At 34.8% G+C, this 17,773-nt stretch overlaps 1 protein-coding gene across 1 annotated transcript; it reads left to right on the forward strand.

Moving 5' to 3' along the window:
* Nucleotides 1-15,916: 15,916 nt before the first annotated feature.
* Nucleotides 15,917-17,773, forward strand: LOC126696025 (uncharacterized). The gene is made up of 4 exons (XM_050392815.1): nucleotides 15,917-16,662; nucleotides 16,819-16,937; nucleotides 17,072-17,190; nucleotides 17,312-17,773. The coding sequence occupies exons 1-4, from the start codon at nucleotides 15,917-15,919 to the stop codon at nucleotides 17,771-17,773; spliced, it is 1,446 nt and encodes a 481-aa protein (XP_050248772.1).

Raw genomic sequence — 17,773 nt, forward strand, 5'->3', positions numbered from 1 at the left:
CTTTGTTGACGAGGCAACCTATGCATTGTTCAAGTTCGCTTTGGGATGCTCCTTCGACAAGCGAGGTATGCACTTGTCCAAAATCGTAGTGTAGTAGAAAGATTTTTCTTACTATGCACTTGTCCCTAGCATTGGCATTTAAGTTTGAAGCATATTTATTACATGTTTAGTGAATGCTATTATTAATACAATGATGTTCTGTTTGCAGGAAGTGCCAGGTGTACTAACTTGTCGTCAGTGATTTATAAGTGTGCCAGAAGGTGGGTTAGATTCACAGATTGCTACTTATATCGCAGATGCAGGGTTAAAGGGGCTACTTCGGGTCCCAAATATAGACCTTGACAATGCATTGATCACGGCGTTGGTGGAGAGATGGCGGCCGGAGACACACTCATTCCACTTGCCCCATGGTGAGATGACCATCTTGCTACAATACATGGAGGTTATAATGGGGGTGCCTGTAGATTGGGGTGACCTCTGCATCGAATTGCTAGGGCATAGGCTGCTGAACGGATAAGTCGGTGTTGGTAAGAACACTACAGTGATGGAAGGGCTGAGGGTAAAAGCCAAATGGCTCGAGGAACGGTTTAGCAACCCTTTCTCGGCTGATGCCATTGACGTGCTTGTACAGTAGTAGCTCAGTTTTACATACTGGGGATGTTGGGTGGTATGCTGTTTATGGACAAGTCTGGCTAACAACTCTTAATTATGTTGGGTGGTATGCTGTAATTTGTCCTAAAATTGATTCACATCAAAAGACAAAGCTAATTTTTAAAGGAAAATCTAAATTGACAAAAATCTTCGACAATGAATAAACAGAATGTGTCCTGTGATAAAATTACAAACTCAATTTTTCTGGACATCCTTTTATTCAGTTCTTAAAGCTAAGAGATGCTAACAGTGATTCATACAAGAAAATACCAATGCTCTGACACCTAGAGTTTAGGTTGTCATGACATGTTGGACACTAGAACAAGCATCAATTAAGCCAAAATCACAGAGTGTTGAGGATATGAGATTTGAAATTCCCTTTGCCATCATATGGAAAAATTAAGTGAGAGCAACAAAACTAACCATACAATAAACTTAGACTGAACCCAAATGACAACCATGATATATGATAAGTGTAATTTTTACATGATTTTTATTATCCTCTTATTTATTAAAATTGCTAGTTTTCCTTTATTTCTTTTGATTTGATTTGATTTGATTTTTTATATTTATCTATTCATTTGTGCTTTGAAGGATTGAGAAGATTTCAGGTTAATCTACGTCTTGTGGATGTAAATTGGTTGACTTGAAGAGTGTTTTATTTCAATGGGCCACAATCTGCACTTCAACTTGGGAGATTGGGATCAAAGCTGATAAACAATCAGCTTGATCAAGGTTTTAAAGGCTTTGCATGTTTACAAGAATTAGTGGAAGACAAGAAAAATGAAGAAGAAGCAGAGCAAGTGAAGTGTAATTGACTATGATGAAATGATAAGGTGGGCCAACTGATTCAAGAAGGCAAATTGTAGAGAATTGTGATTTGCAAGACTGGAGACATGTGAAAGGAAGAAAAAGAAAAATAAAAAGAGTTGGATTAACGCTAAGCTGACGTGATGAAGAAATAGAGTTCAATTATGTGGAGTCTACAAGTGGGCTTGTGGTCTTTATGCATGGTTGTTAAGTGGGCCACTTTCTTACTTAAAGGAATTGCACGTTAGAATATATAGCAGAGGTATTTCTGGGCCATTCGGGTTTATACCTTGTGAAACTCCTCAAGGACCCTTACCAGTGAAGAATAGCTAGATCTAGGCCGAAAATCACTTGGGAATGAAGTTTAGAGTGAGAGAGAAAGGTTTTGGGAGGTGAAGAGACAAGATTTGTTGAGAGAGATCGAGGAGGAATGAGAGAAAATCCCGTTGAAACGTATATATAGAAAAATCATAAAGCTTGATAGATTGAGAGGTGTTGACATTTAAAATGCATGAATTAGCTGTCGAAGAGCTGTCGAGGATCTGTCGAGAGGTGTCCACAGCAAAAGGGGCTCGATGGATTGAGAAGCTATCGAGAATCTATCGAGCATCCAGAAACTTTCTCGATGGATCAAGTAGCTGGTTGTCGAGAAGCTATCAAGAATGCAATAAAAAGAAGCTAAATGGGCTTGATAGATAGCCTAGCTGTCGAGAGGTGTCTAGCAACTGTCGAGATTACTTAAAAACAATTTTTCAAAGAAGAGAAAAACACAGACATGAATGCAATCAAGCATGCTACACAACCAAAGATCCAAACAACATTTTAAGCTCTCAAAATCATCTCTCAACAAGAAAAATGTCAAGCACATAGATCTAAAACACACACACACACACACTAAACAAGTCTAACCAATTTATATTTCAAAAACAAGTTAAGACAATTTAGTGAGCATGCATTAACACATGTATTCCTTGTGATGGCCAAATCACATTGTACCTGCACATGTATCAAAAGTAGCAAAGAATATTGCATGTTGTGTGTCAAAAATATTGCAAGATTACATAAGTGTCTACATGTTATGACGATTTGAGATATGAGAAAATCACTTTAACTCACACACAATCATAACTGTTTGATGGGAACTATCACCTTTAAGGTATATCCTATAACTCCCACATCTCCTAGAATACATGCTTGCAGTCATATATAAAGAATTTTGATTCTTTTTGCTTTTTATTTTTCATTGCATATTTTTCTTTTAAGCAAACCATGCATGGGCATATAAGAGATATAAAAGAAATATCCAATGATGTTAAGCATTTGACATTCCACTTTTACTATGCTGAAGCATACAAATGTCATTTCATGATTGGCGGGCAACAGTGGTGAGATGGTTATTTATGCTTTCCTCTTAGGATTTTCTAGTCCCGTCAAAAAGAGTGATATGAGTGTTAAGTACAGGAGATTACTTAATCTTACTCATTACAAACACGAGCCACAAAGCTCACTTGCCTAGCTGTGCATAGAGATGCTCATCTAAGCTACAAAAGATACAAAGTTCAGAAAACTTTGTTTCAATGGTCATCTAAGGTACATAAGTACCAATGCAAACACACATTGTTTTTGTATTTTTCTGATTTTTGTTTTCAATTTTTTAAAATATTTTTATGAAACCAAAATAAAGAAAAACTGAAAAATAAACAAACAAAAATATGTTATGCAAGGGCCTTGCTCTTCTCAATGGTCTTGAGATATGTTGGACACTCTTGTTTCGTGTGTCCAAAGCCTTGACATCCAAAGCATTTTGGTTCTAAGGGAACAGTGTACTGACCGCTATCCCTAGTATCCTTCTTTCCTTTATCCTAGTTCTTGAACTAAGACGAGCTGGACTGCTTGCGGTCTTTGTCAAATCCTTTAGCATTGGCATTCTTCATAAACTTTTTGAATTACCGAGTGATATAGGATTTCATCTTAGAATCTTCATCGTCTAAAGACTCATTAGTGTCACTGGTCTTGGCCTTCAATGCCATGATCTTTCCTTACCAGATTTCCCTATCATTGTCAAACCCAACTCATAGGTCTGCAGATTGCCAACCAACTCTGTCAAAGGAATTTTGTCAATATCCTTCGATTCCTCAATCACGGTGATTTTGGCATGAAATCTCTCGGGTAGAGATCGAAGCACCTTTCTAACAATCTTGGGTTTGGGAATGGTTTTCCCAAGATTAAAGGTTGAGTTCACTATAACCTTGAGCTTGGCATAGAACTCATTAAATGACTCATCCTCCTTCATCTTAATCTCTTCAAAGCTCATGGTAAGCCTCTGAAGCTTTGAATCCTTGACAGCCCTAGTTCCTTCATAAGTTGTTTAGAGAATGGTCCATGTTTTCTTAGTAGTTTCAATAAAGGATATCTTCTTAAACTCTTCATTCGTGACTGTACTGAATAAAGCATTCAATGCCCTGCTGTTGAAGTTAGCCGCCTTGATCTTAGCATCATCCCAATCAGTCGGTGCTTCCTTAGGCTTGGTCCAGCCTATCTCCACAGCTTGCCACACTGTCTCATCTAAAGACTGCAAGAAAGTTCTTATGCATACTTTCCAGTATGCATAGTTAGTACCATCAAATAAAGGAGGTATAATAAGAGATTGACCTCTATCCATGAAAAATAAGGGTCAATGGATCACACAACAAAGATTAACCCTAATCAGAGTGTGCCTGCTCTGATACCACTTGATAGGCTAAGAATGTATTGACTTCTTGTGATGAATTAACATATTAATTAACCAGGTTAATTAATTAATTCAATTAGTATGCAATACACGTGGTAGCACAAACAAATCACCAACTAAGTTAAAGTGCAGCAGAAAATAAATTGACACGGTGATTTGTTTACGAATAGGAAAAACCTACACGACAAAAATTCCATTGGATGATTTTAAGGTCACCACTCCCGAGAATTCACTATTATCACAACAAGCGATTACAAGTAAAGGAATCCCAGTACCTTATACCAATCTACAGTTAAAACTTTGCCCCAATATCCAATTGGACTTGTTCTGTAGTGACAATCTCTCCTTGTAATGCATAGCTCCCATACGTGACTAACTAATTTGATGCGCGGATCCTAGTATGCGGCTTACTCACCAACTTGAGAAAGATGTTGGCTACAAAGTTCTTTAGTTCATCAACACGATGAAGATCATGAAGTTCATTGGTTACAAAACCCTACAGTGTAAAAACACAGCAGTTTCTTCAAGAGAAAGATGAATTAGGGAAAATTCTGTTTTCGGTCACAATTTGCATGAACACAACTTTGCTTCACATTTGCGCAACCTTTTACGGTCCTTAAAACAATCCTTATATATGTTTAGGGTTGTGAGAAAAGAAATCCCAAACATGTATTCACGGATTGAAGTGAAATCAACTCTTAAAAACTGATTTTCATAAACCTCGATAGATAGCTTATTTGTCGAGAAGCTGTTGAACATTGAGCTTCAGCAGCTTTTTAAACCTCAATTAATACTAGCTGTCGAGTTTTAAAATCCAGCACTTCTTCACTTGATTCTTGGACAAACTTGCATGGCTTTAACACTTGAACTTGAAACCTTGTTCCTTGAAGTATTAAACACATCCTAGATCTACCCAATTACAAGTAAAATGCGTTTTGTCAAAGGATTAGTCAATTCAATATTAACATATATTCCTAATATTGATTCACATATGTCCTAACAAGTTATCCAATAAGGAATTTGTAATTAGTTATCCTTTTGTGCTTTTTTATTTATTTATTTTTTTGAGAATCTTTTGTGTATCCTTTTGTTTTGGTTAGTAATGTTTGGATTTGTATAATTTTAAAATTATTGAACGAGTATTAATTTGTATAGCTGAGCTATTTCTTGATATGAGTGGTGAATTCAAAGTATTGCATTTTATATCAAGTAATTTGGTTCGTGACTTTCCAAATGGTAAATACATGTTGTTTTCTTTATAAAAAAAATAAATAAATAAAAAAAGTTTCAAGTTTAAAATAAGGGTCAACCTAACCTGACCCAACACACAACCGATTGACCTCACCCATTTTTAACTTGCTTAAAATGACCCATTTCTAACCCGAAATCGTTTTTGACCCGCAACCCAATTGACCAGACCCACCCATTTGGCACGTCTAAGCACACCTATAGTGTGCTAAAATTTTCGAATGTTTGAAAAATTAGCAATGAGTACAATAGATTTTCCAATATAGAAAAATTCAAATCGGACCATTAGAGCATTCATATCAATTCGTGCAAATATTTTTTGTCTATTTTACATACTCGCTTTTCAAAACACCCTATATCAAATTATCTATTTTATATTACATTTCATTAAAATATCATTTTTTTCTTGATTTTTTTAAAAATATTTATCTTTCTTCATGTGCAATAATCATTATTCACTCTCTTCTTTCATCCTCAAAATGTGTGAAAAAGAATAAATAACTAAATACAAAATGAATAGTGTTAGTGTAAATATACATAGTTATTGTAGCAGATTTGTAAATTTACGTAATTATACACAAACTGATTTAGGTCATTTTTAGGCAAAATTGTATAAATTCTACACATTATTTCTATTATACAATGACTGATGTAAATGCTTTTACTTATAAAATTTAACCCCTGGGGGTATGCAACTACTTTTTAATGGGAGCACTCTAAGGGCCTGTTTGGATTGAAGGGGGAAGGAGAGGGAGTGGAGGAGAGTAGAGTAGAGTTGAATGAAAATAAGCTAATTTTGAGCCAAATTTACTTCACTCTACTTTACTCCCCTCCCTCCCCCTTAATCCAAACGGTAACATTGCCACGTTGCATTTCTTGTCAACCACATAATTTATGATTGTCTTCGTAAGGGAGATATCATATTTTTAGAAATGGACCACCTTCACAAATCAACAAATGTTTTACATTATTTTTTGAATTCTTGTAGACCACAGCTTAGTCCATCAAAACACTTGAATTTGCTTCGGCATGTGACTCGTCATTTTCTTGGTTTCGACTCTTTTGAAGACATAATTAGATGCCCAAAAATAAATGGTCCAGCCCATTGAATAGCTACAACTTCTAAAAAGGAATTTTCTCCATTTCTTTTATGTTTCTTTTTGGACTGATTTTCGCTCTGTTAGGTTCTAAAGATTTAGATTTAAATATTTAGAATCATATTTGCATTGTGTTGGAAAACCGAGAACAAAACATGTCTAGACTAGGTTTTTAGGCAATGCTTAAAGTGGTTGTTTCAAGGTTTAAGTCTAGCTGATTGCAGAAAAGGAAGTATGGTTCCGCCTTGCTGGACTGGTCAAGAATTAGGATCGACCAATCGAAAATCGCAAGTCTAGTTTATTCTGTAGAATTTTTAAACAAGCCCATGCCCGTGAAAATGTCTAGGGTTTCATCTAAACTTCTCCACATATAAAAGGAAAACCCTAGCCACGTTTTGAAGAGTTCTGAGAAGACTTGTGTGTTACTCTTTGTGAGATTTGAGAGGTTTTGTACTTCTAACTACACAAGAATCTATCGGAGCCAAAACTACAATCAAGTGTTGGTAGAACATAGTTTCTGCATCAAGATCATTACTGACAGTGATCTAAAACCTTTGAGTGGGATCTCAAAGTCAAAATCAAGGTGGCTTGTGTTGGTGTAAATCCAAGAAGAAAATGAGTCCGTTGATTCGGAGCTTGCATGTGGTCATGTCAGTAAGTTACTACTGGAGGTAGCAATAGATTTAGGGTTAAATCTGATTGTAAGAACTTCAATTCTCTTATAGTGGATTTAGTTTAGCTTGAGTTGGTCAAATCCTCCCTAAGTTTTTACCTTGAAACGATTCGTTTCATCGGTTTTCCTGGGTAATCATATCGTGGTGCTATTTACTTTTTAGCATCTTTGCACGATATGATTTATTTGTGCTTAACTTAGATTTGAATAATTAATCTAAGTAATCACTTAATTAATATATTAGGTTAAACAATCTGGTTTAAGGGGTCTAAACGAACAAACATGCTCCATTTCAACTAGGCTTTCATCTCCTTGTATTGAAGAGTGTGAGCATTCACAACGATGTATGCATGTAGCTAAGGCCCTGTTTGGATGGTGAGTGAGTGATATCCCATCATTCATCACTCATATCTCATAACTCTAAATCATCACCCAATAACTCATAATTGTAACTTAAAAATATCCAAGAGCCAAGGCTAGTTCCGTTTGGCTCAAAATCTCAGTGGAATTTTCACTTTCAAAACTCAAAATTTGGCACTTCAGATGGGACCCATGTGTTGACTCACTCACTGACGCACAATTAGGCTAGCCGCACATGACTCTCATTTCTTTTATTTTATTTTTTGGAAGAAATACTATTTTCATCCCTACATTTCACCAATTTCCACTTTGGTCCATACTTTTTATTTTTACCAATTTTAGTCCCCAAAATAAAAAATTGTTCCATTTTGGTCCCTACCGTCATCTCACTAATGGAAAATAGCCTACATGGCAAACAGAATGCACAACTCAGCATTTTAAATATTAAAAAAAAGCCACATCATTATTTTTCCTTTTCTTTAATTATTTTAAAATAAAAAAAAATTTTAGTTATATTTAATTATTTAAATAATAATTGTTCTTCATGTTCTTCCCCCAAGAACATGGTTGCCCAAAAAATTAAAAACTAAAAATTTTCTTCTCTTTTCTTGCATTTTCTTAGCATCCAAATAGGAAAAAACAAATTCAAAACCATGATCAAACTTAGATATTCTAACACAATCAACTAACAAAAGCCAAAACACTTGATCAAAAAAAAAAAAAAAAAACCCAAACACAGTTAGATGAAAAACACAATACCAAAAATACCAAAACCCAAAGCTAGTCCTCATCAATAAAATGCACCAAAAAACAATTATGAGTTGGTCAGATAAAACCACGGTGACCATGCATTAGGCTTTACTACCGATTTGGGATTAGAGAGATAGAGAAGATGAGATCTCGGTTAAGGTGGGTTTCGGCCATGGGTCTTCAGCCATGGATTTAGAGAAGATGAACACAAAATTTAAAACCCAGAAAATTTGAACCTTAGAGCTGAAACCCAGAATTAGAATTCATGCCAACATTCTTGACAAACCCAGATAAAATTGATAAATTAAACATGAACACAAACATTTGAACAAGAACACAAACCTAAAAAAATTATAACCTAAAAAATTCAATTCAAACCTAGATTCAAAAAATTAAATTCAAACCCAGATTGGCCAAAACACAAAACTCAAAACCATATTTCAAACCCCCACACCACCGAAGCATCAAACACAAAAATCAAACCCAGATTTTTGGCCACCAAACACAAGACTCAAAACCCAAATTTTCTTATTTTTTGAAAAACCAATCATAAACCTCAAATCCAAACCTTAGAGTCAAAACCAAACCACTTGCAACCTCCGATTCAAAACTATCAAATCCAAACGAAATCAACCTCAAACTTGACACTAAAACCACCTCCTTTTTTAGCCGTCGTTGCTTCCTTTTTGCTCGTATTTGCCTAGGGTGCGAGTTTGGGAGGATGAGGTAGAGAAGGTGAATAACTTTCGGCCATGGCTAGGATCAGCTCAATGAGAGTGAGAAAGGAAAAGAGGATGGTTGGGATCGGGCTATGTGAGAGAGGAAAAGAGAGACTGAGAGAGGATGGGATTGTGTGGGTTTAATGAAAAGGAGAGGATGAAAAGGAGACTAAAAATGAAAATGTTATTCTTGTATTCAAATCTGGGTTGGTATTTTTGTTGTTCTTGTTTAAGATACACTTAGATTTCAATTTATGTGATTTTTGGTGTTTAATTATGTTTTTAATTTTTTTTTTATTTAGCTAAAATTGATAAATTAATTTTTTAAATTTAGATGCTAATGTGGCATTTTTTAATGCCAAATTACTTTTTTATTATTATTTTAATGGTCACGTCAACATTTATTGTGCCAGCAGTCACTCTGTTTGCCACGTAGGCTATTTTCCACTAGTGAGACGATAATAGGGACTAAAATGGAGCGGTTTTTTATTTTGGGGACTAAACGTGGTAAAAATAAAAAGTAGGGACCAAAGTGGGAATGGGGTGAAAATATAGGGACGAAAATAGTATTTCCGTCTTATTTTTTCTTTTCATTTTTCCTCTCATCTTTCTTCACTCTCCTTCCCCTCTTTTTCTTTTTCTTTTTTCCTCTAATCCATATTCACTCTCCTTGTTTTTTTTCCTCACTTCTCACTAGCCATATAACTAAAAATTTCCCCTCTCTCTCCTTCGCCTCTCTCCTCTTTAAGGATTCACTGAATCAGGCAAATCAAGGGGTGCAACAGCTGAGCTCAGGACGGCGCATTCCACTGAAGAATCTACACATCAGTATCTTTCTGCATGTTTATCACTTTTGCTCTCTTTCTCCATTTCTCATTATGGCTATATATCCCTCTCTCTAATTTTTGATTTAGGAAATTTGTGGGTATATGGATTGTGTTGTGTTATTCAATATTGGGTTCCTGTTTATGGGTTTGATGCTTTTATTTTCCCCTTTGGTTCCTTAATTCTCCAATCTGATGGGTTCCAATTTTTTGCTTAGCCCTATTCGTAGATGGGATGGGGAGAGAGAGCAGATTGGTATGGGGAGAAGAGAGCAGATAGGTATGGAGAAAGAAGAGAGCTACTTCGGTGGAGAAGAGAGAAAGAAAACAAACATAAAGAAGAGTTTATTCTAGTATGGAGATGAGGAGAGAGCAGTTGGGTGCATTGAAATGGGCTGGCATGGATTTGACTACACACAGACAATGGGTCCCATGGCTTTAGTGTATTTACAATATTGCCATTAAACTCATATCTCATCATTTGAAAACACCATTTTTTTCTCTCATAACTCAATTTGGTGAGATATGAGTGATGGAAACAGAAAATGGAAACTCATCCAAACAAGGGCTGCATGAGTGGGACCCATAGATTTTGAGTGATGAGTGATTGAAAATACTAAATCCAAACACCCCCTAATATTTTTTTTTTAACTTTTAGCATCTCAATAATTCATTTTATAATACACCCAATATTAATGGTTCTATTTTTTTTGCACTTCATTTAAATATTCTTTCTTTCAAAAATTTTTTTTTTTTTAATTCTTACTCTCTCCTCATTTTCTATTTTCTTCTCACCCATACTCACTGCCACCATCTCTTTCTCTTCTCTACCACCAACCACCACCACCACCACCAGCAGTTAAAAAAAAAAGTATAAACAAGAACCCACAATCCACTGCTAGCCACCACCACCACGAGTGAAAAAAAAAAAAAAAAAAAAAAAAAAAAAAAAAAAAAATCATCAGAAGCACACCAACAATTGGCCACAAAACCCACCAAAAAAAGAAAAAAAGACACAACCTAAACAAAACCACAGTTGCAATCACAGCCACCACCACACCCACAATTGACCACAAAACCCATCACACAACAAAAGAGAGAGCCAAGAGGAAAAATAAGATCTCAGTTTGAGGAGAAGAAGAAAAGAGGAGTTTTGGAGAGGAAAAAAAAAAAAGAAGATAAAAGAAAGAGAGAGAAGTGACTGGGATTTGAGTTTGAGGAGAAGAAAAGAGGAGAAAAAAAAAGAGAAAAAAAGATAAAAGAAAGAGAGAGAAGTGGTTGGGAAAGAAGAGAAAGAATGAGAATAAAATATGTATATATATATATATATATATTTTTTATAACTTTGTAACTACAATAAACTATCAAAGATGGTAGTTTACTGTAGCCTAAATGCCAAAATTTTTAACATTAGCATCACCACTGCAACATTTTTTTTTTTTTTATAGTGTTTTGGTACTAAAATAGCAATTTAGCTTTTTGGCACCACCATTGTGAGTGCTTTGACACAACAAAAAATTACAATATTCTCAGTTTTTTTAAAGGAAACTTTTTAATTTATATTGTACTATTAATGTAAAATTTACATTGTTGTCAAACAATAGTGTACAATATTATACACTTTTATGCAAATATGTATAATACTGTATACTTTTTGCAAATGTGTAAAATGTTGTACACTTTATGCAAAATGTATAATACTGTACAATGTAAATCTTACATTAATAGTTCAATTTATACATATAATTGTCTATTTTTTCAATACATTTAGAAATATTATGAACTTTTTTTTTGGGTGTGTTTTTAGCATGACTCGTTTCTGGAGTAATAAGAGAATTATTGAGATAACTCAAGTCTCAAAAGTTGATATGATGAACAGTTCATCTTGAAATATAATGAACATACATTTAAGATAGTAATCCACAAAAATAGGAATGGAACCGGGATTTTGATTGAGGGAGGTGGAATATGAATAAAAAAATTTTAATGGAAAAATGCAAATTACCATCCATTTGGCACTAACAAACTATCAACGCACTAATATGCAATTGGAAAAATGGTAAAACTACTAGAAAATTTTTAACAAAAAGTTTACAAATTGATGTGGTAATTAATGTAATTAGTGTCATTTCAACAAAATAATAAATTAGTATTTATATTAATTTTTGTGATTGATGACACATCAATTTATAAGACTTATATAGTAAAATTTGTATTATACCTAATATTACTCATTCAATTAGGAGAATGAATGAGAGTTGAGAGAGGGTTGAGGGCTCTTGACTAAGAGAGAATTGTTTAAAAACAAAGGGAGTCAATTTCGTACGATGATCGTTTCGGTTTGGTTGAGGGAATAATATGTTTGGGTATTAATCAAATACCATTTTAGGTTTATTTATAACAATGGTTTGTTATAAACTTTTTTTTTTTTGGTACTATTATATAATTTTTAAGACTTTTAAGAGTTTTTAAAAATGATATATCTTATCAATAAAAATAAAAAAATGATATAACCAATAATAACAATTATTATATCATAATAACATGTTCCTTTGTAAACATTTATGCCTAGATATATTGAAAAAAAAAATGCAAGAAGGTAGAGGTTAAAATCTTAGCACATGTCTTGATGGTGGTGGTATCAAAGTTGTAAAAGACAACGTGTGAAGGGTTATAAATATCACTTTCATCATTTATGACTCTCACATGAGATAAATGGATAAAACAAGAAATGGAAATTAAGAGCACAAAACCAGATATATTGAACAAAAAAAGAAAAGGACAAAGAAGAAGAAAGAAGAAGACGAAGCAGACTGAGAAAGAAGAAGAAGCCGGCCAAATATTTGTATAAGAGGCAGCTAGGTACGGGGTAGTCTGATGAATTTTTGTAGACTAAAGTTTTTTTTTTCAAACCCTGGGAGGGCTATGGCTACCTCAGCCCCCAAGGTAGTTCTATCACTGTTGAAAAATGAAGAGTCAATCTTCTAGACATATAATTATTTTCCTATACCTTATCAACAAATGGCTAATATTGCAATATTGCATGGATCCATGCTTAAAACGGCACAGGATCAATGAGCATTGAAGTTACGAAATCTTTGATCGAGCATAATTCCAACATGTGTATTGTCACGCCCCAAACCCAAATGGGTCCAAAGCGTGAGAGAAGAACCATTAAGAGCGAGAACATAGGAGATTTTTTTTTCTCTCCCCCACACATGGTAAGAATAAATAACCATACTAAAATCTCCATATTACAAGTCAGAACTCTATAACACATTTACAAACAATAACTCAAATCATGTGCCTCCAAATAATACATGAATATATTTCAAAGTTCCAAATGGATAACACAAAACCACAATCCCTTGTAGAATACACAACCTCAACATTGAAGTTAGGCCTACAATGCCTAAGGCTAACAAACCTCAAGTATCCAACCTCCAATAGAATTAATTATGAGCTCATGAAACTTTGCAAGATTGAGTCATCAACCATTTACGGTCCAAGTCTTTCAATTTAACATAGCACTTCAATCACCACCAATAAATTAAGCTCTATGCCCAACGTGTAGCTAATTTATCTATAAAACTATTGGATATTGGGATGAGCTAAATCCCAGTAAGTAGCATAATTAATGGGGTGGGGGAAATGCAAGTCTCATGATAATGGGCATTTTACAAAACATGTTATACTTTGGGGATTTCAATGAAAATCCATCAAATCCATTTCCATTGGTAAAACGACAAGAATGATTTAAACGATGTAGCACCAAGCTTTCTCAAAATATTTTAACATGAAACTACATACTATTTATTGTGAGCTATCAAAACACCATTCCAAAACTTGAAAATCCAACCCAAGGCCACGTGACAACGCCGTCACAAAGATGGAACTCATCTGCCATCACAAAGACGGAACTCATCGTCGACACACAGCTGGAACTAATCTGTTGTCATAAAGACGGAACTCAACGCCGTCACAAAGATGGAACTCATATGCCATCACAAAGATGAGTGCTAAGATACCAATGTCACACAGACTATGGTATCTAACTAGGTAATCACCAGGTAATCACACGTCATGACACAGGGTAAAACATAAAGAGCTCACATATTACATGAATTCAAAACACAATTTATTTCCAAGTAGTTTCACAAAACCTTTTAATATCCAAAGATATTCACAAGCTTCTCAAAGCCTTCAAACTCATTTCTTGTCAAAAAGATTTTGTATTAACTCTCCCAATTATGAAAGCATCTTTAAATTTTGCAAATAATGCAATAAATCCATAAAATCCATTCTCAAGAATTTAATCAAAGATGCTTTTCTTTCCCATGCCAAATATTCATGCATCTCCCCAATATGCAATATTAAACATTATGCACTTTTCATAAATAGTCATATACATTAAGGTTCAGTGTAGTCAAAGGTGTTCCGGGCGCTTGCCTAGGCACCAGAAAAGCGCCTCAGTGCCTCTGAGGCGAGGCGCCTTTAGTGAGGCGCTCACCTCTGGAGCCTAGGTGCTCACCCAGATGTATTTTGTTAGGTGAGAGGTGAGTGTTTGAGGCAGATTTGTGTTTTTAAGGGTTGTAATGGCATGTTTTGTAAATTTAAAGAGGTGTATGGTTGGTTTTAAAACTGTTGCCTCAGTGGGGATGAGCTGTCACCCATTATATAAAATAAATTAATATAAAACAAAAGCATAAAACAAAAGATAAAAAAAAGAAGTTTCGGGAACCACTCAACTTTCAGAGCAAAGTAGCAGTCAACCAACATCAGAGCAAAGGTATTTCGTCTTCTTCTAGGGTTTGGAAGAGAGTGGGCCAGTGGCTGCCAACAGTCAACCAACATTAGATAATATTTTCCTATTCTTTTAGTTTTTTTTTTTTTTACACTTTTTCTTTTCTTGAGTTCTCTCTCACTGCGACACTGCTTTGGTAAGTTTGTCGTTGTCTACACTTTCAAAGCATATAAAACTCTCTCCTCTCTATTTCTTCTCTTCTTTCCCCCCCCTCCCTTTTATCTTCTCTGTTGGACTCTCTGTTTTTTTCCCCCATTTCAAAGCATATAAAACTCCCTCCTCTCTATTTTTTCTCTGTTTTTTCCCCCTTTTCTCTTTTCTGTTGGACTCTTTGTCTCCTGCAACTTTCCCTTTTTCTTGAACTCATTACTTCACTCAATTTTTAGAGCTTAAACCATAGTAAATGATACATAGCTAGCTTAATATAGAATCCTATTAAATGTATTATATTAGGTTTTATTTTTTTATATGTAGAATGGCTTCAGATAATGGGAGGAGAAAAGATCTGGGATGGAAATATAATTATTTAGCTAATGTTGAAGACAAAAATACAGTGACTTGCCTCTTTTGTAATAAAGTCACAAAGGGAGGGATACATAGAGCAAAGCAGCATCAAGTAGGGAATTTCAAAAACAGTACAAAGTGTTTAAAATGTCCTGATCATGTTAGAGAAAAGCTTGCGTAGTATATGGCAGAGAAGAAGAGTGACAAGGAGAACTATGACAAGATGCCTGATTTTGATGATATAGATAATATGATTGAAATTGAGGATGTAGATGATGATGAGGTAGAGGAAGTAGAATTTATCCAAAAAGGGAAAAAATCATGCTCTAGTAAGAGAGGGGTTGGTAGTAGCACCCAAGTGAAAACTGTGAAATTAATGCCAAAGTCTGAGAAGTTGAAAGGTCCCATGGATTCTTTTGTAAGATTAAAGCCAGAAAAAGTGGTTGCACTTAGGAAACAGGGTAAGATGAAGCAAACTAACATCAATGATAAACTTGACAAAGAGAAAAGAGCACAAGCTTGTTAGTATATTGGTTGACTATTTTATCTAGCCGGTATACCATTCAATGTTGCTTGCTTAGATGAATTTAAATGGGCAGTTGAAGCTATTGGGCAGTATGGTCCAAATATGAAGCTTCCTAGTTAACATGAGTTAAGAGTTCCAATTCTCAAAAAGGAGGTGGCTTACACAAATGAGTTATTGAGTGGTCACAAGCAAGATTGGAAGAAATATGGCTGTTCTATTATGTCTGATGGGTGGACTAGTAGAACCAATAGGACCTTGATTAACTTTTTGGTGAATTGCCCATCTGGAACCATGTTTGTGAAGTCAATTGATGCATCATCTTTTATGAAAATTGGGGAAAAAACTTTTGAATTACTTGATGCATTTGTAGAACAGATTAGGGAGGCTAATGTAGTCCAAGTAGTATCATATAATGGATCTAATTATGTGTTGGCTGGGAAGTTGTTGGAAGCAAAAAGGCCAAATTTGTATTGGACTCCATGTGCTGCACACTGCATTGTCCTTATATTAGAGGACATTGGGAAAATTCCTAGAATTACAAAAACTTTGGAAAGGGCCATTCAATTGACTGGATATATCTACAACCATGGAGGTGTCTTAAATATGATGAGAGAATACACAAAACAAAGAGAGCTCGTTAGGGCTGGAAAAACTAGGTTTTGCACTTCATATCTTACAATAAAATCCATTTATAAGCAAAAGCATAACCTAAGGGCCATGTTTACTTCTGAGGAGTGGGTTCGTAGTAGATGGACAAAGGAAGCAAATGCTAAACGAGTAGTAGAAAAAATTTTGATGCCTTCTTTTTGGAATACTATAGTTTACATTCTTAAAGTTATGGGCCCTCTTGTTCAGGTTCTTCGCCTTGTTGATAATGAGAGAAAACCAGCCATGTGTTACATATATGAGGCAATGGATAGGGCCAAAGAAGCTATTATAAAAGCTTTTAATGAGAATGAAGAAAGGTATTCAAATATTTTTTAAATCATTGACGAGAGATGTCAATTACATCGGCCTTTGCATGCAGCGGGTCATTTCTTGAATCCTGAGTACTTCTATTTTAATGATAACATAGCAACAGATCATGAAATTATAACAGGATTGTATGCTTGTATACAAAGACTAGTTCCTAGTGTTGAAATTCAGAACAAGATCATGGCTGAGCTACCCATCTATAAGAAAGCTGAAGGACTCTTTGGGATTGAATTAGCTAAAAGATCAAGAAAGACAAGGGCTCCAGGTAAGAAAGCATTTATATCTAACTTATAATGACTAGAACAGTGGCACTTTTTACACAAAAAAAAAAAAAAAAAAAAAAATCTGACTTCTATGATATATCATATATCATTACTCATACTTATTTTTTTAACATAGCTGAATGGTGGAGTTTGTATGGGAGCTCAACTCCGAATTTGCAACAGTTAGCTATTAGAATCTTGAACTTGACTTGTAGTGCATGTGGCTGTGAGCGCAATTGGAGTGTGTTTAAGCAGGTGAGTTTTGAAGTATAATAAGTAGATTTTATCCTTTGATGAGCTACTTTATTTCATAGAAAATTTCAATGGTTTAATTATTCACTATAGTCTAATACTTAGTTTTCATAAATGGTTGTAGATTCACACAAAAAGAAGGAATAGACTTGCACAAAAACGACTAAATGATTTGATCTTTGTGAAGTATAATCAAAAGATGAAGGCACGATATGATAAGCGTGATGTTATTGATCCCATCTCCTTAGGTGATATAGATGAAAGTAATGAATGGTTGTTGGGGGAAATGGGTGTTGAACCATCTATGAATGTTGAAGATGAGTTGGTTTTTGATGATGATGATGATGATGGTTTGACATGGGGTGTAGTGGCAAGAGCTTCTGGTGATGGAGAACCAAGGAAGAATACTAGATTCCAAACAAAACCAAGGGCAAGCTCAAAGGCCTCAACATCACAACCAAATATTGAAGAGGAAGATGTTGATTCTGATGAGACCGAGGAAGAGAATGATGATGGTTATAAATCTAGTTCAAGTGGCTTTGAAAGTGATGGAAACTTGAGTGAAGACTCTGATGATGACCTTTAG

This window comes from Quercus robur, chromosome 8 (assembly GCF_932294415.1).
Source record: "Quercus robur chromosome 8, dhQueRobu3.1, whole genome shotgun sequence".
NCBI classification, from domain to species: Eukaryota; Viridiplantae; Streptophyta; class Magnoliopsida; order Fagales; family Fagaceae; genus Quercus; species Quercus robur.